The sequence below is a fragment of the Cinclus cinclus genome, chromosome 13 (genome assembly GCF_963662255.1).
Source record: "Cinclus cinclus chromosome 13, bCinCin1.1, whole genome shotgun sequence".
Classification (NCBI taxonomy): domain Eukaryota; kingdom Metazoa; phylum Chordata; class Aves; order Passeriformes; family Cinclidae; genus Cinclus; species Cinclus cinclus.
This window is the reverse complement of record NC_085058.1, coordinates 1341618-1369407: the sequence shown is the minus strand read 5'-3', so window position 1 is coordinate 1369407 and position 27790 is coordinate 1341618. Positions and strand designations below refer to the sequence as shown.

Sequence of the window (27790 nt, the reverse complement as noted above, 5' to 3'; positions counted from 1 at the left end):
GGTCTTCAATTCGTGCCTGCAAAAGGCAGCAAGTATTTTGCAAATGACAACGTTAAAGCCGATTAAATCTTTCCGCTTGGTCACGGCCTTCCGAATTCCTGCGCTAAGAAAGGCAGCACAGACCTGCAGACGCTGGCTCGTCTCTCGCCTGCCCAGCTGCGGGAATCTCGAGCCTCCCCAGCCGAGCGCAACCCTTGGACTCTGCGGGAGCCGTGCCGACCTTTGCCCGGCCCGGGTAGCCGAGGAGGGCCAGAAGTTGCCCCGGGCCGGGGAGCGGCCAGCCCAGCCCAGCCCAGTCCCGGCCAGCCCAGTCCCGGCTGCCCGGTCGGAACGCTGCGCTGCGGCCGCCCCGAGCCCGCCCCAGGCCCCCTGGGTTTGTCGTCCAACAGCACGAGGAGGAGGGCTACGACTTCCTGTCACAAAGGCGGAACAGTTAAAAACCCTGCACCCACTGCGGGCAGGAGGGAAGGCATCCGTTTTATTCTATCAGCACAGCACATCAAAATCTCTGCCAAATGCTTCGAGTGAACACCGCATGTAAGTGTATATATAACAAACCTGAGGCATCTTGGTCAGGACGCCCTTTAGACTGTACCAGGGAAGATTTTTACTGGGACAATGGGTCCAGTCCTAGAAAATTCCACCCTTAATGAAAATAATGACAAACCTCAATATTAATGTAGAAGAATCTTCTGAAAGCTAATAAAAAAAATAATCTGCCATGATAGAATTAGGAACCTGAAGAAATTTAGGAAAGGCACACTGAAAAACACCCAAAACACCAACAAGCCCCCCCAACCCAAACAACACCTGAAGTATCTTGATTTTAAGTAAATCAGTTAAAAATACTCTATCACAAGATTTCAGTATTGTTTGTAATATCAGTGATACAAAATTTAAAACATAATGTTTATTTTATTAAATAGGGAATTTAGAAACGGGAAACTGTTTCTCCAAGAAAGAGGTTTTCTTCTCTCCAATTTCAGAACAGATGCTAATAAAAGTAATTGACCAACTCTTCTCACTAGACATCACAAAATTAAGGGGTTTTTTTTCAAAAATAAGAGTTCTGTAAAATATTTAGGACTCCCTCTCCTGATTTCTGAAGCTTTAGCTCACTGGAATTAAATCAAGAGTGGGAAAGCATTCTTGCTGTGGTTTGACATAGCTGGTTACAGACATGTACTCCTGCTCTCTGCAAACAAGATGCCAAGGCAGTGTGCACATCTGTACTCCTTACTCTTGTTTCAGCTACCAGACTGGAGTGCCAAAACCAAAGACCTACAAACTTCTGTGCTTCTCCTGCACGCCTGGTACGCTGGGGAAAGCGCACTGTGCTTGTGAGGAAAGGCAGAGTTTGAAGGTTGGACTTTGGCCTGTCTCACTATCTGCAGAAAGACAGACTTGGATCATTTATAATAATAAATGGATAATTTAGTTGAACTCCAGTCTAATGCCTGTGCTGAAAGTGAGGGTTAAAGGAGGTTAATGCTGGACATCCCCAAATCACTTTTGAAGATCCTGTTGGAGTTGTAACCTTGGCCAACAGCTTGCTTTAACACAGAATTTCATCTAGATTCTAAATTAGACATTTTTCAGAAGGGAAAGAAAAAGTTATTTAAAAAGCATTTGATATAACATCCAGAGTGCTGTCTGGAGCACAGCTAACCCAGAGAACATCCTTCTACACCAGCTAAGCATGCTTTGTGAGCCCAAATGCATTTCTAGCAAGTAAATGGAACATGCATTATTATGTAATACATAGTATTATCCCCTTTCTTTATTCACCCCACCCCTTCACACACAATACCATTTTACATGTATTCCATACTGTCTATTCAAAATACACAGTAGCATACAAGAACTGTGATACAATTTTCTTTATTAAAAATAATTTACAGCATTGGTAACATTGTATGCACAATTTTCATCAATTGAACTTAAGATGTATCTATACAATACTTACTGAACTTAAAACTTACACTGTTCGGTTGGCTTTAAACAGCAGACAATTATTTGCAGTTGCTTAAATAGGATTAATATATATAGCTTCTTGTCCTTATACTTAGATGTAAAATGTATAAACATCAACACTATCCCAAAGCTTTGTACTTTAGGATTGGGAGGAAAAGGGAAGCAAAAAGAGAAAACATTTACAAAAATTTCAGCAAGATTCTCCCCCCAGATCCAAATGGAGAGAGCTCTAGGTTAAACACATCTAACACACAGAGTCACTTCTCAAACAGGTACATGTCCTCCTAGGCTTTAGGATACTGAAGAGAGGTCAAAGTGAAGGTTTGGTGTGTGAGCACAGCAGTCCTGACTGCCCCTGCCCCTGGGCCCTTGCCTCTCCTGCCCACCTAAGGCTCTCAGGGCCCAGCAGTGGGTGCGAAGTTCAGCGTCTTCACTGGCCGCCCTGTGCCCAGGGGAGGGAGCAGGGCCGTGCCATGGGACAGGAGTTAGGTGTTCCCCACCACTGAGCAATGGACCCGGCTGACTGTCCCACCCCTTAGGGCACGGCGCCAAGGCCAGGAGTCAGCCTGCACACCTCGCAGCTGCCACTGACTGGGGCTTACTCACAGCTGGACCCCCTGCAGCAATAGCAGGAGCCTGCAGCTGAGCAGCCCTGTGCCGAAGCAGAGCTCAGAACCTCTCTGTGCACTACAGGACACAGCAGCGCAGAACTAAAGCAGCTGCTCAGCTAATGAAGCCCCGTGTCTCTAAAAAGTGCTAACTTGCTTTACTGGTGACAACCTGCAGGTAAGTCACATGCCTTGAAATTGCCCTTCATCTCAGTCTGCCCTGACATGGCTTGGATCTCTGTCTCCTGAAGCATGGAGAGAGGGCAGGGGGCTGTGTTTCCTTCAAGTATTAGTAGTTACACAAGTTATAAATAGGCATGAAGTTGTAGTTGTATCATCTGCACAAGGCATCATTATGTACCAGCATTAAATTCCCATTTTCTCGAACTAAATCAAGAATATACCTTCAAGCTGGGATCAAACAGTATTAGACACTGTTGTACAAGAAGTGGGATGTGCCCAGTCACTCTGGATAGAATTAATGGAAGTGTACCACGGAAGAGGAACTCGTTCAGCATTCAGTTGAACATAATATTCAAAACTGTATTGATTTATTGCCCTTAGCAGTGGTAGGAGTCACTGGAATGGTTTTCATCTCACCTAAAAGAAAATCACATCAAACTAGTGAAATATAAAAACATTATACAGAACTTAAACTTTAGTGAACTCTAACAAAACAGGAAAATATGTATGAAAGATATGTCAATCAAAACAGTTTGGCCTCTGAAATGTCAAAAAAAAATAATACAGTGTATTGATATGATTATGCAAGAGGTTTAAGGTATTTTGGTTTTGGGGCTTTTTTAAAGGAATGTCTAACATACTATTTAAAGATTTGAACAGTGCATTTGTTAGTTCACAAGTCAACTCTGAGTGTCTGGTTATAAATTAAAAGCACATGTAAATAAAGCTAATATAGTCCTCTTGAGTGTTTTGATATTTAAGACAATATTTATCAACAACAAAAAAACCTCAAAACAAAATCTTGACAATTTATGGGTGAGTATTGCAGTTTTGTTCTCCATCAGAAATTAATCTCTGCAGAAACTGTCAGTGGAGTGAGGAAGCTTTTCAAGACATAGGAGCACAGGAAGAGCCTGCTGGAGCTGCAGCTGCAGACACCACCAGAGCTCTGGGAACACAAGCCATGCTGCAGCATCTCTGCCTCTCCTGGCACTGTGAGCTATGGAGCAGGGGCTGTACCCCGAGTGTGCCGACAGTGCCAGCCACAGCCAGGGCAGTGCCACGAGAGTTTGTTCAGGACTCCAGGCTCCTTCTCGGAGGGGGACACTGAGAGCTGGGAGCTGCCAGCACTCAAAGGCAGCAAGGCCACCTGGCTCTTAGACAACTGACCAGTGTAACATACTACACAGAGGCTGTATTGAAAGCAGAGGAATTTAAACAGCCCTAGCAAATGCTCTAAAAGGTTTTTAAAGTAGGTACTTTGATGATATTGCAGACAGCACAATAAAAACAATTGCCACTAACGTACGTCCCTTAAAGCAGATGTGACAAACTTCAATCGAAGGGCACCAAGAAACATGGCTTAACTTGCATGAATGAAACAACAGGGATATTTGTTTTTAAATGCAGAAATGTTTCCCATATTTCTAAGTACACAGCATTTCACATATTTCCTATCTTAAGCAGTTTAAATCTGGATCCAGATGAAATAAAATCCCATAAAGGTCAGGAAGTAATCATCTGTGATACAGGACACCATGGGCCTCATGTGGACTGCTTTTTGTTCAGCCCATAACCTAAAGAAATTGAAAACTCAGTATCTTTTTTAAGCTCTGGATGAGAACAAAAAGAAATCTGTTTGGCCTTTAAGATTCCATGCCATCTGCTACTCTTAAACCAACTAACAGCAGTACACAGATTTACAGGTGCAAAAACTGAGTGGAAACAACTGCAGAAAATCTTCTTACATAATACTCTTCAGCACAATCAGTTTCAATTTCACATAGTTTATTTACAAAATGGTCTGATAAAGCATCCCCTCCATACTTACAGCTCTCTTGTCACAATACACACGTTGATTTTAGCAATGTTTAATAGCACCATTAGAATATTATTTAAAATCAGAAAGGATTTCGTTGCAGTTACAATGATTCACAATCTCTTACATCCATGGACGAAGTAACTTTGAGCACACTAGGACTGTTTGCAGTTCCACAGTACAGCTTCCTGGGTTCACACAAGGCATGGCTGAGTTACCAGTTATGCAGGGTACCCAGAGTCAGTAGCTACTACAAGAATCTTCGAGCCACAAAGTTTAGACTTCCACCATTCTTGTATAAAGTTATCTCCATACTGTTTTCAAACAAGGCAATCACGCTGAATACTTTTCCAGTGCTTGTCTTCAAAAGAAAAGCAAAAAAGAGAAATCAATTAAGCTTTGCTTTTACTTCCCCTTGCTTATTTCTCAGACAACATTCTAAGCCCAGGTTTTGTAGAACACGAGTGAATTCAATCCTCTGAGGTGCCCCTGCAGCCCCACACCTGCTGGGAACAAGCCAGATGGAAGGCAGGCTTGTGGCAGTGCAGTTGGGATGATCTGGGAGCACACCAGCACACCTGCTGGTAACCAAAGAACACCACATCCCTAAAATGGCACCAACAGTGTTATGGGCCTGTTCACAGAGCATGGAGAGCTGAAGCCTCTCTCAAGCCATCACACCTACGAGAGACAAACTCAGTTCTACCCTAGGACTGAGCCCATGAGGGGCAGAATATCACTCGGAATGATCAAGAGTATCAGGCTGCACACGAAGTTGTGTTCAAAGAACATGTGTCTGTGTGCCTTGGGAAACCCCAACAGCCATGACAAACTTCAGGCAGGACTATAAGCTTACCTTCCAAGAGAATTAAGTTTTGTCTTTTCTTGCTTTGCTTCCTATCATCGGAATTAAGGCTTTTTTCTCTGCATCAGAACATTCAACAGAGAAATTAAAAATATTGCAAAATACCTTAACATCCAAAGTCATTCTGGGCAACAGGTCTGGAGGGAACATAATAGAAAACTGCTCTCTGCCAGTGAGTCCCAAAGTACTTGGATTTTCCCCAGGACGAAACTGAAGTGGAGCGATGCCAATTCCAATTAGCTGACTCCTATGAACCTTCTCATAGCTCTCAGCCAGGACAGCTTTAACACCCTGCAACAATGCAAGCACAGTGAGCACAGAAGTAACCTTCAAACACAGATTATGTCCAACATCTTGCAATTCAAACTCCAAAGCAGAAAGAGTGCTTTGCACAGAGTCCTTCAAGTACCCTGGCAACATCTTTTAGCTTCCCAGCTAGATGGAAGCAAACAAGCCAGAGCAGGCCCAAGCAGTGTGAAATGGAGTTTGTCACAGACAGCGACCATGCTGGCCTTAACAGGACATGAATCAATGTCTGACTCGGAATATATTCTCAATATTAGTGGAAATTAAGTCTCCAACAATGAGATACTGAACACCCCATGGAGACCAAACACAGGTCAGCATAAACAAATGCCTGATCTGCTCAAAGTCTGGTATCCAAGACAATCAATTACATAACGAGGAAATTCAGATCTATCCTGACTAGTGATTCCCATGAAGAGTCCAACACAGAAATTATACAATGTATATTTAGGTACTTCCAGAAATAAACAAAACCACCCCTAAACCCAAACAAACCAGCAGTACCAGTAAAAAAGGTCCTTTTGCAGCCCAGTCTCTTGAGCTACCCAGTCCATACTTCTTTCCTGCTAGAATAATTACAGGAATGCCTTCCTTCTGGTACAGCTCTGCTGCCTCAAACACACCTAGCTGTGGAATGACAAAGTGACACATCTTGAGTGAGTTCTAAACCTGTACTCCCCTTTTCCAGAGTAGCTGTGCAAACAGATGTACTCCTACCGTTTGTCCTGATGGGAAGTGAACTGTTTTAGGAGCTGGTTTTCCTATGAATTTATTCAGAAGCTTGATATTTGCAAAGGTGCCTCTTGTCATCACAGCATCATTACCTCTTCGAGCCCCGTAAGAGTTGAATTCACGAGGTGTGAGTCTGGAATATAAAGCAAATTGAAAGAAAACAGTTAATGATGATATGATTTAAAAGGATATGATGATTTTTTAAATAATTATTGCAGCTTATCTAAGTCTTCAGTAGAAGATGTAAAGAACTAGACCTCCAACAAATGTAATTATTATAAACCATGAACAATGTGCAAACTACTGTTATGTTATTCAGGAAGAAAGCTGAATTTTTAAATAAATTTCCTACCATTAATTTATGGAGTGCTGCACAGTGTGGTACTTACAGAAGAATTATGGGGACACTGCTCTAGGAAACAACCCACCTTACTACTCCTCTTACCATTCCCAGTATATTTATTTAAGCACTGGCTAATGGTTTTGCTTTTCCCCATGCAGTGTCCCCTCTGTGCAGACAGGCATTTCCAGAGGAAGGTGGCAGTGCTGCTCAGTGCCCCAGGCTCAGTGCTCACCCTTTGCTGGTCAGGTACTTGGCAGCAGCACTGCTCCTGGCGATGCTCCCGGCGGGGGAGATGTGATCCGTGGTGACAGAGTCCCCCAGGAACAGCAGCACGTGCGCATTCTCCACCACCGCTTGCGGAGCTGCTTCTTTGGCCTGATGGGGGGGAACACCAGGAACATTTAACACTTTCTTCCAGGAAAAGAGACATAGACCATTATCTGCAGTATAGGAAGGCCCCTGGATGGACAGGCCCCACTCATTCCAGAGACACAAACAGCATTTGTGATAATTACATCTGTCAATTCAACACTGAAGCTTTGCTGTAATAGCTATTACTTTACTTAACTGCAGTGCACATAATCTGGTGGATAGAACCACTGTACTTACAAGTTTATCAAAAAAGGAAGGACATCTAATATAAGTAGATTTCAAATCCCAGGGAAACAAAGTTGACTCTGGTGCTTCCAATAAATTCCATCGTTTGCTTCCTTTCTACAAGAAAGAAAATTAATCAAAAAAGAACAGAAGGTAGTTTATTATATTTTTACACTCAAAAATTAAAGACATACTGGTGATTTTATTAATTACTATTATTTAGAAAATAATTTTCTATTACATATTACAAGTTACATCACTGGGTATTATTTAGGAATCCCTTTTAAACACAAGTACCCATCTCAGTTAAGCCCTCCATTACCATAACAGAAATAAATGGCAAACAATCACATTCAACTGCAAGATACTATAAAGCTACAATGAAATGAAACCTTTAAATTATGTAGAACACACCACACTTACCTCCATCTTTTCTTTCAATTCCCTAAACATGGATGATATCACAAACTCTTCCTCCACTGTGTGAAGTTCTTGTCGGGTGGGCCAAATATCTCGTAAGTAAATACTTTTGCCATTAAAGCCGGTGCCTGAGTAAGAGTTTAAGCACAATGGTAGTTTGGAAGACTAAAACATGAGACCTGAGATTTGTATTAGAATACAGATGTGTATATAATCAGGACTGCAGAGATGTTACCAGACAGGCAAAGAATTTGATCAGTTAAGTGAATGCTTTACTTTAGCCACGAGCAAACCAAACATGGCTGTGCTCTCTCTTCAAACAGACTGGCTGTGGGTGCTGAAATCATGTGCAGCAGTGTGTGGCACGTGCACACTTGCAGAACAGGCGCTGCAGGAGAGCACTCACCCAAGGGCTCGGTGTCGAAGTCGATGCGCACGGTGCCCGCGATGGCGTAGGCCACGACCAGCGGGGGGGATGCCAGGTAGTTGGCACGGACACAGTCACACAGGCGGCCCTCAAAGTTCTTTGTGCCAGACAACACCCCGCAGGCAATGATGTCACCCTGCAAGGCACACCCAGACACACCGCTCCAGCACTTTGGGGTGCTTCAACAGCTTATGCTATTTCCGCTGACCAGGTCAGATGTGCTTTCAGCATTCCACTTCAAATATTTACTCTAATACAACAACTGAAAGGCATTTTGCTCTCTCACTACCCTTCTCATTTTCCCTTCTGACTCTCTGATGTGCCCTCCTGTCACTTCAGTCAACTCCTCTCCTGCCATTTATTTCTTTTATTTTTCTTCTGTTTCAGAAGAGAAAAAAGCTGTAGCTGTTCAGACACTGCTGGTTAAAATTACTCAAGCCCATAGCTCTTTAAAACCCTCCTCTTCACTTCTGATGCAAAATCTGCATGTTTCACCCTCTGCAAGATTAGATCATATGTACTTATCTTGTAATTTATAACTGTATTCTAAAAATACTACTTATTACATTTGTTTTACATGGCAATGAATTGGCATGGTCTCCCTCTAACAAGCAAAGACCAAATCAAAAATTAAGTGTATTTTGCATGGATTACTGTATTTCTTGATTGCTTAACTGGGTGAGAAATACATTTCTGTGTTCAACAAGCCAGATAGAGCTGTACCTGTTTTATTGCATTCCTGATGGCTTCTGGCAAAGGGGCTGTGTTCCCAACACAGGTGGAACACCCATAACCAACAACCTCAAACCTACATGGGAGAAAATAATCAAGTCACACATGGTATGAGCAATTTGTTAATATAACTGCTTTTTCTTTTATGAAGAATCCCCAATAATTTTTTGTCCTTTGACAGTTAAGACTTTTTCGAAAATGAACAGCGCACACTATATGTCACTGATGCAAACCACAGCTGGGCACTATTACAGAATATTCACATTTTCTGTTACTGCTACAGAGCAACCATAAACATACTAAACAACCCTTGACATGCAACGATAAAAAAAGACCAATACAGACGGTCCTGACAAATTTGCATTCAGCTTCCACTTTTAAAATACATCATCAAGTACATCCTGCCCTGCAAGTTGCTTAAAATGAAGTAATTTGTTACTGGAAAAACAGCTCTGATGTATTAGAGCTACACATCATAAATGCTGAAGTGGGAATACAATAAAGCAGAATAATTTTAAGTTAGCAAGTAAGTAAAATGTCAATCTATGAAGGCAGGAATTAGACAACCCCAAACAAACAGCAATCCTCTTTACCAGCCTGTAGAACCCCCTGTGCACTGCCTGCCCTGAGCCAGCCCAGAGCCAGGCCTTACCCAAGCTTGCTGAGGTATGGCAGCACTCCACTGGAACTGAGGTAATGTGTAACCATGCCACTGCCAGGGGATAGACTTGTTCTGATGTAGGGCTTCACCACCAGGCCAGCCTCAACAGCTTTCTTGGCCAGGAGTCCTACCAAACAAAAAAGAAAGAAGGACACATTATGATTTGTATATCTCTTCATAGGACACCTGTACGCTTCTACCTTAGTTAAATCAAGCATAAAAAACCCTAGAGGATTAGACAACTTTCAGCTTATTAAACTATTCAAGCAACCTGAATAAAGTTTCTTAACTCATAACAATACCACACACGGTTTTATACCCATTCCTGGAAGGCAAACAGCCATTTTACTTTCTCTAAGACAAAGTCTCTTTGCCATGGTCTAGCTCACAGTGCCAATCCATTCAGTCTCCACAGACAGGCCATACAGCCTCTTAGGGGAAGCTCACCTTGGCCACACAGGATCTTAAAAAGAGGAGAGCAAGGTCCGACAGGTGAGCTGTTCCAGCATCTGCAGCTTGTGAAGGTGTGGCAGATACCCCTGAAGGAGTGACAGACCTACTGCTCAGCAATACAGAGCTTCTGTCCTGGCTGTGGCACCACAGCTCATCCTCCAGAGCAGGCTGGAAGCTAAAGCTCACCTCCAGCATCAGCTGTGGCACTGTGCGCATCCAGCTGACAGGAGCCCTAGAACTGCTCACCTGCTGTCAGACTACAAATGTAAAGATTTCACTATTACTCCCCTTAATGCTGCTTTATGGGAAAAACTTAGATTATATTATGGAAAAGCAACTTTCCCTATATAACTTCCAGAACCTACAAGCTAAGGCTACAAGTCTGCAGTTCCAAGCCTGTAAAGAGAACCTATAAAAGCGAAGGTGAGGGCTGTGAAGCATGGGAGCACCATTCAGATGCTGAGCTGTCTGGTCCCAACATACCTGCAGCAAGCATGACAGATGGATTGCAATTGTTTGTACAGCTGATGACAGCAGCAATGACAACGCAGCCGTGGGACAGCTTGTATTCATTTCCTTCATACTGAACAGGCACAATGTTATTCTGCTTCTCAGCTGCAATCTGAAACCCTTTGACACCAGACTGCATGACAAAAATACATGTTAGCAGTTGTTACAGTACAGAAAAGATGACGTTACAGCAAGACCAAATGAACACTGGTTTTGAAATTGTACTCAGCCGTACCACTAGGAACCCTTGCATAACTTTAAAAGTATCCCTCAGTTCATGTCCCTCTGTCTGGTCTCAGCCTTCTTCCTTCACAACTGCTTTAACTTTGCAACAGCTGTGAACAAATGCCAGTCTGTGTGTGGCTATTCCACAACTATCTTCCTTCTATCCATGGGAGAGCATCCCCTTAAGAGTACATTTCTTATCTATACACAACACTTGCTCCTCAATTAGAAGCATGTCCAAGATTTTAACTGCAAGAGGGTGGTAACTAAATCAGAGTAGGTCAGTTAGCATTTTCCACACTTCAGCACTCAAACATCCTCCAGAGGTCCCTTCCAATCTCACCCTTTGTGTTCCACCATCAGCTACCATCTCCCTCCAGCACAACTGAACCACGACAGTATCACAGGCCTCACTTACAAGCTGCTTCTAATACTGCTGCCAGTCTTGAACTTTAATGATAAATGAAAATTAAGGTACATTCCTATATTAGCTGCAATCTTCAGATACCCGTGGATTGCCCAAACCAAAACCAGTACCTTCAGAGTAAAAACACTGTGAAGACAAAATAAGCTGTAAGCAAAAATCATTTGCTAACATAACAATTCAGAACACTCAGCTACAGATCTCGGCAGTCTTTCTGCATCTCCTTTAAGGTATGATGAGTTTTCTTAGGGTAAATTCTGTTTTGGAAATTAAGTAATACACAACTGTTTAAAAAAAAAACCCTGAAAAACTGAAAATGTTTGCTAAGTTCACACTATGGACCGCCTAAAGTTCTTTCTCCCCAGCAATCTAAACTGTGAAGTTAAGGACTTTGGGAAGCTCATGTTCCTCACCAACACACCCATGATTTACTCTTGGGATGCCTGTGAAGCAAGAACAGAACACCCTGAACAAGCAATTGTGTAGTAACAAGGGAGGGCTCAGCAGGTATTCAAGGAAAGGTAACAAAACATTTACTCGTGAATGATAGGAAATACCTTCTGATGAAAATATCAGGAATACAAACCTTTTCATTTAAGCAGGCTTGGAAGTCACTTTTCATGTTATTAACAGCCACTCTATCTTGGGATCTCTTGGGGCCGCTGACATATGGAATTATAGAACTTAGACTAACTTGCACCACCTAAGAAACCAAGATACAGAAAGTGCAGGCATTACCAACCCCAGCCCAGCAGTGCATGGAATATATTCCCAAGACACCCAGCAACTCTCATTCCAAATGTGAATGTTCTCAGACATTTGGAACTCTGGGATTCTATTTTCAACACCACTCACTATAGGAGGCTATCCCTCTTATTCCAAATGTTTTAACATTATCCCTAACTCTTCCACCATTCCCAGTCCTTGGGATGACTGGAATTCAGTATCTGCATTGACATAACGTTACTGTGCCTCCCTTCTTATCCCCACCCCCTCCATGTTCTACAAACTCTGCTTTCTCAGAACTGTGAGTTAATAAAAACACCTTTGCTGAAAGCAGTGGAAGTTATTGTGAGAGACAAGATCGTGAAATCATCAGTAGTTATTCATGAGAACCAAACAAAACTCCTTTCCAGCATACCTGGGAATACTCAGGCTCTCTGGAACTCTCATCACTTCTAAATAACTTCACAGCTTTAAGATATGCTTCCGTGACTTCAAGCTTGGCCTTATCAAAACCTAGGGAAGGTAATTTCAAACATGAGAAAAGTCACATTAAAGATATAAATAAAACAAATCACACAACTTTTAGACACTCAGATGGTTTTAAGTGTAACACTCAAAGTACTTTTTTTTCAAGTACACCACATCCATATCCCAACTTCTATTTAGGAATGACACACAAATTAAAACAAATATAAATTGTTAATTTTTTTTTCTAAATTAGTTTAGCTTGTCTTCTTAAGCAACAGAATAAGCTATTCCAGCTCTAGCAGTGGTAACTCACTAAACTGACAGTTGTGTCCCTGAAGTCCTGAAGCTTTTCTGTTAGGGTTTCCTTGTTTAATACAGACCCTGTGCTTTGCTGACAATAGCCAGTACTGCTGGCTACTCCTCCAAACTCATTCATCTGCTCTGCACTGATCAGACAAGAATGTTTGCTACTGAAAGCATTTAACTCTTATCTGAAAGTGACAGATTTCAGTCTCAGAAAGTCTCACTCGTGAATGAGCTTTTTATGGCATCTGTCACACTGTGATTTTCTGTTTGCAGTAGCTTGATAAGGAATTGACATCCTCCTTGCTTAGCTTGAGATGCCAGTGAAATCCTGCACTTCAAAGGGAAACAAACCACTGGAAAAAATCAGAGACATGTTCAGATTTGTTCTACAGTTTCACTTATTTCTAGTAATAATTTTAAATTTTGATTCTGTAGGGAATCTCCAGGTGGTTATGGGATTCATTTCAAATTAAGAAGACTTACATTCTGTAACTATTTCAAAATTAGTGAAAATTTCCTTAATATTTTTATAGGCTTGCATACACTTCCAAAAATCAGGACTCTGGATGTTGAAAAGCACTATCATGTTCATAAACCAGGCATTAGACAAATGGACCAGATGGGACACAAACCTCAAGCAAGCCTAATTACACATGAGGCCCGTATCAGAGCTCTGCAGAAAACCACCGTGTAAAAATTCAGCAGCTTTAAGCAAAAACTCAATAGTTTGAACTTCCATTGGGTTTTTCTGCAGAGCACAAAACATGCATTAGCACAATTGCAAACCACAATTACAACGAACCCTTGCTTTAGTTTAACATTTACCTGCATGCTTTAAGTGCTTCATAGTCACATTATCAACAGGGAAAAAACTCAGAATAGCACCATATTCAGGACACATATTTGCTATTGTGGTTCGATCTGCTACAGACAGCTGGGAAACACCGCTCCCAAAAAACTCAACAAATTTTCCAGCGACATCAGCTTGTCTAAGATGCTGTTGGAAAGAACACACAATACCTGGTATATGAAGAGGTACGGGGCAAACTGTGTTTGTCACAATTCACAAGCATTTAAAACAAAAAGCTGAAAACGTAAGGTCTGTGCTTGCAAAGAAAAAAAAAATATAAAATTATTATGAATTATTTTTAGTTAAAGAGGGTCTATAAGCAAATCACTATAGATTGGAAAGAAAAAACACCCCACCATTTCCACGGACTAGAAAATAAAAGTGGTGAGAGATTATTTGTACCTTTCTGCACTGCCATGATGACAGGTATACTGAAACCACTCCCTGCATGCAATCCCTTTCTCCAACACCACATGCAGCACTTGCACCAATCCCCCTGTGGTTTGCAGAGGCCTGAGCTCTCACCTTGGTGATGCTGAGGACAATGTCGATGGAGGTGGCCAAGGGGCTGACGGTGCCTGTGAGCTCACAGCCCACCACCTGGGGCAGGGGCAGGCTGAGTGGCATTCCCAGCATCACCGCCTCCGTCTCAATGCCCCCGACGCCTGCAGGGACAGGAGACACGCCTTGGCACCCTCACTCCATGGCATCAACCCCCAAAACACAACACACCCCTTCACATGAAACCTAAACACTCAGCACAATAAACACATTGCTGCTTTGCTCTCACAAATGAAGGGCATCACTCCCTTTCCACAAAGGACACAGCAAGAAATGTAGAAGTTCCATTAAATATTGCTATCTGCACATCAAAAATAAAATAAATATTTGCATATCAAAAATAAAATCAAGCAAGACTATTGCCCAAGTTAGACACCACAGTCAGCTAGAGAATATTTTAGATATAAAACTAATCTTCTGTGAGAAAAGAAACCCTCACGTCGATTTCTGCTGTACAAACAGCACTTATTTGAGTATCAGTTGGTTTTTGGTTGTTTTCTCTTTAGATTAAAAAGAGTGGTTTCTCAAGGGAAAGAAATGTTATTCAAGATTACTTGTAGACAAAAAAACATTCAGATCAGAACAGTAATTTAAGACAGACTGTTATGTTTGAAATACAAACATGCAGTGGGAAGAAATGTTTCTTAGTGAAGCTTTAGTTTCCTTTCCAAGAGCAATGAAGTTGTGAGCATACTTACCCCAGCCCAAGATACCCAAGCCATTTACCATGGTCGTGTGTGAGTCTGTGCCAACCACGCTATCGGGGTGCAGGAAATCCTTCACATCAAAAACCACTCGGGACAAATATTCCAAGTTCACTTGGTGTGCCATTCCAGTCTCGGGTGGAATTATGGAAATATTCTCAAAAACTTTTGAACTCCACTGTAATTTTTCCAAAAGAATAAAAGAATTTAATTTTTTTTAGAAGTTATATTCAATTCTTAGAACACAACTAAAAAGACAAAACAAAGACGCAATAGAAGAGTCCTTGCTATTTACCCAAGTGGCTTTTGTCCCTTTGTCAAATAGGGGTGTGTGATCATCTTGGATACATTCTTAATCATCAACAAAACCTTTCACTCAGTTCCTCTGAAGGCTGAATCAGTAATTCCTGCCGGCTTTTCAAAAGCAGGGCTGCAGAAATGTCTTTCCTTCCAGTTCACACAACTGATTACAAACCCACCCAAAACTGGTACTCAGACAACAGAACCTAAGCACTTGTATCTACAGCAGATTATGTGTTCACAGCAAAACTGAGTCTAGGTTTGCCACTCCAGGGTGAAACCACTTGCAAACTCAGTATGGTACATTTAATAGAGCTGATGTGGAAACTTGTAACAAGGTTCAGCCTGGCCATTTCCTTCTTTAATTATGTAAAAGCCAATTTGCAACTTTCAGAAGAACCACTAGTCTGCATCCACGAAAAGATTTTTAGATCACTGCAGTGAATTCCTAAACCACATCAAAATAGAGGATCAGGATCAAATATGAATGCAGTAGAGCCCTGCTCAGCAGCAGAGAAGCTGATGTTCACCACAGGACTTCTGCCCAGTTTGAGAGCAGCCATGAACACTAGTCTCCACTCAACACCTCCAACTTCAGGAACTTTTATTAACACAGTTATGGATAAATGACCTGTTCAGCCAGAAACTCACTGTGATCTAAGGCACTGAGCTCATAAAAGGAATTTAAAACACTAATGCTTCAGAAATCCCCACTGACAAGAACCAAATAAGAGTGAACTTTTTCAAGTTAGAAAACAAATTCTCTGTTCCTGTTTAAATTCAGATTTGAAAACCTGACACTTTCAAGTGATTCCATTTACTTTATCATCTAAACCTGAATACTGGTAGACAAATGACTCTTAAAAAAGCCCAAACCACACAGACATACCTTAAAAAACTGAAGCCTCTCTCTATTTCTGCCAAATTCCATCTCTTGATTTTTCAATACTGTCTCAGGCCTAGGAAGAAAATAAGTTTATAAGTACTGTCATCATTTATTTCAAATTACAGAAGAGCAAGTTGTAGTTTTAGTTTGTTTTTGAAAGACTTTAGTAAGCTTGCAGGACTCTTTGAAGAGGTTTATGCTTATTATTAAGAGATAATTGCTTCCCTGCAGCACGCTTTCTGTAAACAGTGAGAAATAGCTGATTTCATATGTGCTGTGTCTGAGAACCTATTTATTCTAGTTACAGTTTGCCTAAAGTGTGTGATCTCAAAAATACTTTAGGAGGTCTGTTCCAAGCATGTGCTACAATACCCAGGAGCTTTTTTACCCCATCAGTTGGCTCACAGGCTGCACATCTCAAAACTCCATACATTAAAGAACCAAGATGTTCAATTGTAACTATTCTCCATTTTTGTATTTCCCTCCAAGCCACAAACTTTTCTTCACAAGTGCTCATCAGTACAGTCTCATAAAATGAACTGTCTTTTCTTAGTACGTGTTATTTATTAAGATACTGATATTTGTAGTAACAGAGTAATCCATAATTTAAGAGGAATTACCTCTGCTTTGAGCAGCTGAACAAGGAAGGGAACACACTTGCTTTGTACCAGGAAGGAAGTCCCCAATTTTTAGCAGCATATTTTACAGTCATGACCCTTCCCTTTCTACTCTGCAGCAGGTCAGCAGCTCTCCTGCCTCACCAAGCCCTGAGGGACAGTCAGTGTTCACACTGCAGCTCCATAAATACCACTACTGGTGTGCTGCCAGAACTCCAGTACTGCTGCAAACACCTCTCCTGCATTCCTGCACCTGTACTGAGCAGGAGCATTTCCACATCTGTAGCGCTAGCACAGCACTCCTCAGAGTATCCCTGTGGGTACAGATCTGATCAGCTCTCCCTGCACACCTGTCCAGCACAGACAGGGATCTCAGCAGTGCACCATACAGAGAGGCAGCAGCTGAGGAGATGATTACACATAATTGGTGTAGATGGAGCCGTGCACAACAACTGTTAATAACACAGACATAAGGCTCCCTGGCTACTACACAGGCAGGATTATTTCCTGAGTTCAACTCGGTGACAGATGGACTGTGAGATCCTGTATAGCCTGGGCCATGATGTATAGGCTACTTCTTAGTGAAGAGTAAGAGGCTTCCAAAAACTGGTTACAAAAACCTACAAGTTACTTTTAGAAAGAAATTGATGCTTCATTGAGTTATTCACTCAAGCTTGCTTTACAGCAAACAGAAAATTGCTCATATTCTTAGCTGCTGTTGTAAAGAAATGAAAAATACTCATATTTAATTTAAGAGTAACAGCCATGAGCCAACAGGTGGCCATCTGCAGTGTGTTCAGCAAAGCTCTTCTTTAAATTGAAAAACTTATTGTAGAACAATTCTTGTCTGCTACATCTGAATTATTTCTAGATACTGAAACAACTTTTCTGTGGCATGAGTGAAAACTACAGAAGGATGTTTAAAAGCAGAAAGAATCCCATTTCCCCGAGCTGCCCCAGGCAGTGCCCCACAATACAGAGGTACAGCACGACGCAGTGAAGGAGCTATCGCTCTCGTACTCAGGCACGGGCTGCAGGTGGAAGGGGCAGAGGATAGGAGTGTTCTCGATCTGCGCAGAGAAGGCTCCGGTGCTGCGGCCGGCCTCCCCCGCGCCGCACGAGCCCCGGCAGCCGCTCTGGCCCCCGCTCTGGCCACGGCACGGCGGCGGCTTCCGCAGCGGCGGCTTCAGCGGCGACAGCCGGGCCAGCGGCTTCTGCTCGCCCCCGCCGGGGTTGGGAGCGTTCTGGATTGCACTGCAACACCAAACACAGCATTCACCGAGACATGGCAATCCACTTCTCCGTGCACACCCCTCACCCCGCCTTGTGTTTTCTGCAATCCCTTCTACAGATTAGAAAATAGTATCTGAAAAAATAAGAGTTATTTCATTACAGCCCTGTTGCAAAGTAAACTACCGCTGGATAAGCTTAGTTAAGTAACGTAGAGTGGTAAGAAATGAACAGAACTGGATTGTCTGAAAAATTAACACCAAACAACTCCTTCCATTTGTTCACAACAGACCAGAAATCTTTACAAACAGCATTGGAAAGGCTGAACTCAAGAGTTTTAAACTTGAAAGGTGTGGGTAGAGTCTCATCCAAATGGTAAACTGAACTTGTTTCTTTTTTTAAGATGGTGCTGTACATGTTCTGTTAAAACGACAGAGGAATGATTACAGGCAAAGCCTTCTCAAGGAAATAAACATAACCTGATCATAATTGGTTTTTTACACAAATTCTCAAAGGCACAGGCAAATTGTACACACCATTCAAGCTAGTAAGAAGTCAGAGAGAAAAGCCATGTTTTCTAAAGAAAATAAAGTCCACATAGCACACTACCCTCTATTTGTGCAACATTCAGTCTCTGCAGGAGAGCAAAGAGAGCCTATTGTGAAAAACGAATGACTTCCACCTCTCTCCCTAATTCTTAAATTTCAAAATTGCAATTAAAGCCACTGCTTTCCTATGCCTCAGTAACACAGCCAGATCCTTAGTTTCTCAAGTGCAGGGTGCTGCCTGGCCTCAGGACAACTTGACTAAATCCCCTGCAGCCCCCCAGGCTGTGACCCACAGATGAAGCTCTTGTGAAAGCAGCACCACTGCAGGGAACGGTTCTTATCACAGGCAGCAGCTGCTAAGCCCCACAGCTCTGCACAGGGATGCTCCAGAGGCCACAGTTATCATCACAAAGCAGCATGTAGACACCTCTTGCCAACACTTGCTCTGCTTGATAATTTTAGGCTGGCCTAGTTGCAAAGGAAACAGCTGTCCCTCTGGACACAGGCATGGACAGAGCACAGAACTGACACAACACAGATGCAGCACAACAGATCATCTGCAGCCTCTTGCTCTTCTGACACTCGGCAAACTGAAATCCTGTCAGTATTTGGAAGACTGACACAAATGACTCACACATCCATGCCCTCTGACCACAGGCTTTTCCCCAGTGAACTTTTAAAATTTCCAAAGAGCCTGAACAGTTTATGCAATTCTGCATGGGTTTTGGAAGGCTCCACAATTGAGAGGCAGGGGAGAAGGTGAAGGGAAGCTGCATTATTTAGTATTTGCTTCAGCAAACACTAAACAAAAGCTCCAAGTTTTCCCTCTTGTGCAGTATTTATGTTTCCAGCAAAGGCAGCCCCCGGCTGTATTCATCACATGACTGCCTGTCAGACAAGGAAAACCACACTGGTAGCTTTCTGGTCCCCTTACCTTTCAGACATCTCCAAATACACTTATCTCTCTGAAAATAACCACAGCCTCATTTATCTGGTGTTAAATCAAAGCCCATAAAACCCCAGAGCAGTCACAAGCCATGGGCTGCAATGACAGTCTTTCAAAACGCCCAGCAGAACTGCAGGCCCCTTCTCTGGAGCTGTGACAAGTCAGCCACGTTTGGAAACAAAGTTCTGTTTAACCTGAACAATAAAATCAGAGCAAAGCAAAATAACAAACGCCCTCTGCCTTTCTCTTGAGACATGCTATTTTCTGGAAACCATGCCAGATCCCATTATTTCAGCCAAACCTCGCCCAGAATTTGGATTATCAGTCAGCTTCACCCATAAGGCCTCACAGGCATTCTTTCTCTCCCTCAAGAGTGCTTATCCATTTTTATCCAGCCCTTTTTGAGATACCATATGTGGCAAATGACTCGATGGGATAGTAACAAGACCTGAATGAATCTACACTTCAGTGTCACACAAAAACGGGTATGGGTTGTTTAAAAAAAAAAAAAAAAGTATGTTACCATTTGCTGAAATCAATCTGCAGAGAATAGTCAACAGTGAGATCAGTTGGGCAGGCAGGATTGACTTTCACCGGATCTCCTCCAGCATTTTTCACAGCTTCCCTCATGGCAGCAAAATCCACCATTGCTGGAATTCCACTGACAGACAGAAAATCAAAACAGTAAAACATCATGAGACATTAACTCACTGATGTACAAAGTTCTTTTTCATTTTATTCAAGTCTAGAAGTAGCTATGTTCTATTTCAGAAAACACACCTGTCATTCTCTAAATTTTAAAGGACTTGAACCATTTTAAAGTCACTGGAGTTGGTACACCCTCTCAACAAGCAACAGCAATGCAACAAACTAGAACACCACAAAGATAACCACGTTTCTTTTGTGTCCTGCTTTGCTGCTCAAGTGTGATGGCACTTCAGCACAGAAGGGATCTTTAGATACTCCTTACTTTTGCAACAACCTTGCTACATAAGCAAAGCTCATGCTGTACGATTAACACATGTACTGTTTGTCTAACAGAGCCATTTCTGAAGCTCGTGGCATTTCACAATACTCGTACTGCTGTACAAAACAGAGGCAATGCTTCTAGAACACAGTACTATGTAAATCTTGCTGCCTTTGCCTGCTAAGCAAATGCTACTCATTTTTATTATCATAATTCCTTTTTTTTAATTATCTCACTTCTTAATAGAGAGTCAGCAAGACAGCTTAAACTGAGTATTTGCAAATTGCTGAAGGACTGCCCTTTTAGCTATGTCATAGTCAAATCACAAAGAAAGCTAACATCCTAAGAGGCTGCTTTTTCAATATATGTATTATTCATGGACTCGACTGGGTTGCTCATTGTGGAATAAGCAATCTTTAATCTTCAGTTATCTCAAGGAAGAACTGTCAGTGACAGCATGAACTGTCAACCATCTGGCAGCAGCCAAAACATCACCACTTCCATTTCTATTCTGGCTCTTACCCATGAAGTGTTCCTTGCAGGCCAGCAGTTCCAGCCTTGCCAACCTGCCCCAATGCTACAGCAGCCTACAGAACATCATAGGGAATTAACATGAGGAATCTCCTGCACAGCAGAGGCAGCGCACAGGTTTCCACCTGGCTATCCAGAGGGGAGGTGTGGTTTATTCTCACACCTAAGAATTGAACACAAATTCAGTGGGTTTGCACAGGTTCTTCTGGCAGGCTTGTACACACATACACACACTTACGTGAAGTCCTGAAGAACAACTCTGGCAGGACAGAAGGGCACTTCGACATGGCTCTGTTTCGTTTTCCAGTCCAAGATATTCATAGCATCCGTTTCTTTCACCAAGAAGCCATCGCAGTTCCGGACACTGGACTCGAACAGCACTCGGATGGAGTAAGGCAGAGTGTCTGGGGTGAGGCAAGGGACAGACCCCGTGAGTGCAGACTTGCAGTTTACACAGCTTTTTGAAATTGCAATCTCACATTTCTAAGGAATTCCACTTTTCTACAGTTTGGAAGGATAAGAGCTTCAGGAACCTCCTTTTCCAGTTGCCTTAAGCGTTTGATCTTCCTCACACAGCACAGAACAGAGTTGCACTATGTACACATTGATGTGCTATCCTATGGGATTTCAATGGGAGATGCCAATGGCTTGACCACACTGTTCAGACAGTCACATTTACTAAGGTATGTTATGCTGGCAGAGGAGAGATGCAACAAATACAGACCTGGGATTATTGATCAGAGCAGGTCAAATGCAACAACTACTGGAGTACTGAGAACCATTTTAACTGTAAATTTTGCCAGGCCATTGCTCAAGATCCCAAGCCAATGCAACCAATGCCAGAATATTATTTTCAATAAACAGTGATACAAACACCAGAAACTATACTGCCATGCACCTCCTTTAAAATTAACACACTTCATAAAATATAAAGAAGAACATTTCATTAAATACATTAGTTAACTAGATATGAATCAAGGTACTGATAAGCAGCAGTTTCCTTCACAGAAAAAAAAGGAAAACTGAAATGAAAATGAAATAAGAGGGAAGAGAAAAAAAACCCCGTCACTATTCACTGCAAACAAAGCAAAATTACCACTAAAGAAAAAGAATCAGATTGATTGACATTTCTCCCCCGAATACCACTGTTTTCAGAATCATTCAAGCAGGCAAACAGCTTCATAAGAACAGTGAGAAATCTTAAAAAAAGTTTGCTGGAGCGAAGTGAAACAATTAAATTCAGGCTTTAATAAAGAAAAAAAAAAGAAACATAAAAAGAAAGTTTGGTGGTCTCAACCTAATCCAGTGGTTTGTTCACAAACTATCAATACAGAATTTGCTGACTCTTTTCTCACTGTGTCTGAGATAATATCCACTGTTGCCTAGTTAGGCAAGTCACTATTCTGAGTTTAAGATTTGAGTAAATTTGAGTATAAGGATGCCATTCAAAAGGTCTCATGAACCTTCATGCCACCACTCCCTCGATGTAAAAGCCAGGTTCCCGGAGAAGAACTTGCTTGCTTTCTTGTGGGTTACAAAACTCCCTGCCCCAGGGGCAGCTGGAGAAGCAGCTGGAAAAGCAGCTGCTTGTGTCCATGAGGCACCAGCAGATCCTATGGCAGCACCAGGTGCACTTTGGGGCTCCCAGATACAGCACAGCTCCAGAAAGGAGAGCACCTCAGGCACACAGGAACTGCAGGGAGCTGGGCTGGCTCCCCCGAGGGCACACTGTGACCAGTGGCCAGCACCTCCCCAGGCCTGCAGCCAAGGGCAGGCTGGCTTAGCAGAAGTGTCCATGGAAGCACAGAACAAGTCCCAGGGTGCAAGGGGACTCTGGGACTGGGCACAAGGGAAAAGCAGCTCACAAGGGTGCAGTTGAGCAGAGGATCATGGGAGGCACAGGAATCCTCCCACATTGGCACAGCATAACCAGTGAAGATTTCCCACATCAGCACCAGCCCTAGCAAGAGCCTGGTCTAGATCTCCATATCCTCTCTGCCCTAACTCCTTTAGAGCTCTTCTCATTTTCCCCATAAGTCTTAAAACAATAGAAAACTGGCAACTAAACCAATTAACATTTACATTAGTAATCTGATTAATATCAACTGGCAATTAATGTAAAATTATAGCCAGAAACCCCAAGGCAGAGGGCAAACAGGTAAAACTCAAACTGTTCTAGCAACAAATGCAGGGAGCAATTCCAGATGCTGGATTTGCTATCAGTGCTGTCCCACACTGTGTCTAAGTATTATTTAGTATTTTACTACCTTGAAGTAAACCTGAGGCTTCCAGCTTCTGCAAAGAAGTTTCTATTGGAAAACATAGACCCTCTCAGTGCAGTCTGTTTAGACCCCTGAGAATATCTCCAGGAGTACCCATTGCTGCTGCAAGCCTTATGGCACATTTTAGCAAATAGATGTATATTGTTTGATTTCCACTCCTGTCAGTAGGCTTTCCACAGAACTGCTGTGGAACTGCCCAGTTTTTTTACTAACACAGGACCAAGGCACCAGCAGCAGCACTGTGTCCTCCATGGGTACTTCTCTGAAAGACTGACTGAGTTACTAGGACCAGATGAAATTTGCAAGAGCACACAGCTGCTGCACAAAGTTTCAGCAGACACTGCGGCCCCCCCCCTTAAAACTACATGGAGTTAATAACTGTGGTCAAATATGTGTTTAAAGTGAAACAGACACTGATATTTTTTATTCAAAAAGCATACCACAAATTCTGTGAATACTGAAGAATTCAGACCTTGCAAAACTGAAAAACAGCCCAAACACCTTTACTAAGTAGCCCATGTAAGTACTTCAGTTGAACACGAAGAGAAAGGGAGAGAATAACATCAAAATGCTTTGATTACCTGCAAGACTAAAGCCTGTTCCAGCTGGCACTGAGCAAAGCTCCCTCCCCTGCCTGGACTCCCCTCCCAGCACATGTGCAACATTTTGAAAGACAATTCGACACAAAGACCCAATGAAGGTCTCCTCGGCACAGACAGCCACTGCATACTAATGACAAACTGAGATTAAGCAAGAGCACCACAAAACCTCATCCTTCAGCAGGAGCCATGTTCTAGCAAACACCCACTATATGAGGCTGCTGGGGAGGAAAACTAGAACGCCATGAAGCTGTACAAAACTACAGCAAAAGCTGTATTTATTTTCAGAGCATTAAATAGGAGCTCTTTGTCACTTCACTTTTTTTCCAAAAGTGTAATTCTTCTGATTTGGAATACTGTTGAAAACTGCAGAAACACCTGTACTTTCTCCCTTACTAAAAAAAAACCCTACAAGTATTAGTCTTGCCAAGTCTATAGAGCACTAAGAAATTGGGATATGATCAGCTTCCAAACACACCCTATCAGGAATTCCCAGCTGCATCTCCTGCCACCGCAGTGTACCAGCGGCACAGGGTGCTGCTGCTGGTTACCACCCCGAACACCCCCAGAGAACACCGTACCATACTTGGAGCCTCCGAGCTTCGACACATTGTAAAACTTCTTCCCGGGGTGGCTTTCCAAAGCTTCAATGGCGGGATGGTAAGGGTTTCCTGCGGGACCAAATAAAGTTACAGGCACAAAAGAACGCGTCGTTTCAGCACTGACTTCCGACTCAGGAAAATAGAATTTATTTCTGTATCTGCCAGAAATAACGTTCCTCTAGACTGTAAGCAGATGCAACACGGAAAGGTTTCTAAATGGATTGAGATACCTCGTGATGTAGATGTGTGACTAAGGTGAATTTTAAAAGCATCACTAATAGCAGGTACATGCAGGTCAATGCAGGTCACCAGCACAACACACCTGACCTTTGTTGTCTGAGACTGCCTTCTACACACAGGATAAGACACCTCACCAGCACAGATAAGAGACATGGGTTTTAATACAGCAAGAAGCACAAAGCACTGACTGCCAAGCCAACGCCAAGGGCACACGACACAAAAATAAATCTCGAGAAGCCATTAGGTGCTGGAATAAATAACCCCTGGGAGGGAGCCGACAGCGGGGGGGGGGGGGGGGGGGGGGGGGGAGGGGGAACGGGGCCGCTCTCCCCCCCAGAGGGACCCCCGCGGCCTGGGACAGCGCCGTTCGGCGGCGCCGAGGGCGAGGCGATGTCCCGGCCGCGATTTCCCGGCGGGCGGGGCGGCGCCGTCCCCGCAGTGACCGACCTGTCCTGGGAAGGTCCATCGCCGGCGACCATGTCAGCGTGAGGGAGCGGGCCGGGGGGCGCCGGCGGGCCGGCAGCTCTCGCGAGACTGCGTCCCGCGCCCCGCCCCGCGCTCACAGGACGCGCCGCTCTCGCGAGACTGTGAACGCTACCCGGGAGGAAAGGGAACGATATCGCGCGAGGCTTCGCGAGAGGGCGGAAGTAGCTGGGAGCGAGCACCCCTGCTCTCACGATAGCAATGACGAGCGTGCGGGCGGAGCATCCGGTCAGGACGCGCTGGGGGCGGAGCCGCTCTGGGGGCGGGGTAGAGAAGGGGCGGGGCCGCATCGGGGTGCCTCTCTGGGGACGGGGCCGCTCTGGGGGCTCTCGCGATGGCTCCCCCTGGCGGCCCGGCGCGGTCCCACGGGGGCGGGCGGACGGTGGCTCCGGCCTGGCCGGGCCGGGCCGTGCTCCCGGGACCGGCCCGACCCAACCCCGGGCGCGGCCCCGCGGCGCAGCGTGCGAGGCTGAGGGGTGCAGTGGGCCGTAAAGGTCGTACGCTCCCATTTCAAGCTCCATCCGACCTGACGTTGATCGTTTCCGGGGACGAGGCATACGTAGCCTCCCTGGACAGCCTGTTCCACCGTCACAGTAAAGAATGTCTGCCTGATATCTCGTCTCAATTTCCCCATTTCAGTTCGTAACCATTCCCCCTTGTCCTACCACCATAGTTCCTTCTTCACTGGAAGAATGGTGGAATTTTACTTTTGTCTTCATCTTTAGTGTAGCAGTACATGAGGTCACACTCAGTGGTGAACAAGTCAACAATAGTGCTTTCTCCAAGCTACAAGACATAGATAATACCTGGGGTTTAGACACTACTGCAGCCAGAACTTACCACCCCACTCAGGCAGAAAAGATTACCAGAAAGATGCCTGCATGTCAGCCTCAATCCATTTTCCCTTTTGCCTGTATCTCTTTTCACCTAAACTGCCGCTGCCTTCCTGAACAGTGGAGAGGGACTTGACACACTGATTGCAATAGTTATGCTCAAAACTGCATAAGTAACCTTAATTTGGCCTCTTCTTCCCTGTTCCAGGTTGCAATCGTGTCTGTCTGTGACAGACTGGGTAGGAAGGTGGTGATGAACGTGGCCAAGATGTGTCTAGAAGGGCTCCCCAAATTCTGTTGTGTGAATCACGTTCAGGGTGCCCAAAGCTGTCTGTGTTTGGCGAGATCATTCCTGTGTGACACCTCAGTTCCAGCTCTTACCCTTGCTGGTTCAGTGCAGTCCTTTTGCAGTGCCTCACCCAGCACACCAGGCTGCCTCTCATGCTGGCCACGTGTGAGCTCCACAGAACTGGGCAGGAGTGTCTGGGCTCGATGCTGGCAGCTGTGATGACAAGGGAACGAGGTGTTGGAAGACAAATGCTGCAGCTCTGTTTCTTGACAGATTCTGATAAGAAGCATCTCCAGGGATGTTCTGTGCCAGCACTGACTGGTTGTTTTCCTTCACCAAAGACACTCCAGTGTCCAGAGCTCAGTCCTCAGTGGATAAATGGCTGCTGGTTATCTCCCTCTGTTGGTTGAAGGCTGACTTTGGTGCGTCAGGTACATCCAGGGAAAGGAATTTTAGGCAGTATGGAGTATTTCTTGCTCACATGCAAAATCCTTTAACCCCAAATGTTTAGAGGTTTGTGCTCTTCCTACATACCAGACAGATTATTGGAAAGCAAATTGTGTCTATATTTGGCTTTAACACAATGTTTGGCTTTCAATTTATACTGAAAATTGTATTTCTTTTTGCTTATTACCACCTGAGCTACTGGTCTGTTCTGCTTACTATTTTTTATGTGATTCTTTTAGAATTAAGTCACTTAAGGAAATGTGTAACTGTCTAGGAAGAAGGATGGTTTTTCAGTTTCCAGAATGTATTTTCCATTTCCCAGCTGGCATCCAACATCCTGAAATAAGTCAAATCCAAGGGAGAGCTTATCCAGAAGAAAGCGGGGATGGGTATTGCTGGTTTGTAATTTCAGCTGACAGAAGCAGGCTAAGCAGAGTCTCAGTGAAGAAGAGAATGTGAGTAGAGGGAATTACGTTGTGCTGCCTGTGTGAAAGACAGTCACCCCATAGAGAGAATGTCAATACTGCTGTTCACCATATTTCAGCCTTCAAACCGAGAAAGTAGTTTTGCTGTGGAAAAAGCTGAGCTAAATATTGCTCTCAGATCTGTGTTCCACAGCACTGTCACAGGAGAGACCACAGCAAGCCAGAGAGGACCCAGTGCAGTGCAAGACACTTTACTAGTTATGCCCTTCTTTTGTCCTCCTCCCTTTCCCCCAAAGTCCGATGGAAGGACAGCAGTGACGCCCAGACAGCACCCATGCCATCCATCCCTCTGCAGGAGAAGCAGGTTGATCCAGGAATTTGAAGTACAGCCCTTTGAGTCAAATCACTTCTAATCCTGGCTTCCATATGACTGCTATACTTGAATCTCAGATGCACTACATCTCATGCTGTTCTCATGAGGCAGGGAGAGATCTCCAGAGGAGGGGAGTAAGACTGTTCATAACTACCTAGAGATGGAAAAAAATAACACAGCAACCTGGTTTTATTCCCACTGAATGAATACATGAGACTTAGAAAGAAAATTTGGGAAACCTCTTTAGAATATTTACTTAAGAAATTTAGGTCAGTCCAATCAATTGAGTCTAAAATTC

The 27790-nt window shown here is 43.6% G+C and overlaps 1 protein-coding gene across 2 annotated transcripts; it reads right to left on the bottom strand.

Annotated features, from left to right (window-relative positions):
- Nucleotides 1-1865: 1865 nt before the first annotated feature.
- IREB2 (iron responsive element binding protein 2) lies at nt 1866-25228 on the bottom strand. 2 transcript variants are annotated; one of them, XM_062501550.1, is made up of 22 exons: nt 25090-25228; nt 24382-24471; nt 21158-21323; nt 19945-20082; nt 17718-17951; nt 16084-16153; nt 14889-15072; nt 14155-14294; nt 13605-13776; nt 12421-12518; nt 11866-11982; nt 10604-10763; nt 9659-9794; nt 8998-9082; nt 8254-8410; nt 7851-7975; nt 7440-7544; nt 7063-7205; nt 6473-6620; nt 6260-6382; nt 5555-5740; nt 1866-4945 (listed from the first exon to the last, which is right to left on the bottom strand). In XM_062501550.1, exons 1-22 carry the CDS (start codon nt 25106-25108, stop codon nt 4835-4837), a joined length of 2907 nt encoding a protein of 968 aa, XP_062357534.1. In that variant the 5' UTR covers nt 25109-25228; the 3' UTR covers nt 1866-4834. The 2 variants fall into 2 exon arrangements, with proteins under 2 accessions (XP_062357534.1, XP_062357535.1); XM_062501551.1 differs by lacking the exons at nt 17718-17951; nt 19945-20082; nt 21158-21323; nt 24382-24471; nt 25090-25228 and having other exon boundaries at nt 7440-7540; nt 7847-7975.
- Between the last annotated feature and the right edge of the window lie 2562 nt (nt 25229-27790).

Coding starts and splice junctions, on each gene's coding strand:
- IREB2 (XM_062501550.1), bottom strand. Junction 9,795..10,603: donor ATCTGTCATGCTTGCTGCAG/GTATGTTGGGAC, acceptor TTTGTTTGGTAG/GACTCCTGGCCAAGAAAGCT. Junction 4,946..5,554: donor GAATGACTTTGGATGTTAAG/GTATTTTGCAAT, acceptor TTTCTTTTGAAG/ACAAGCACTGGAAAAGTATT.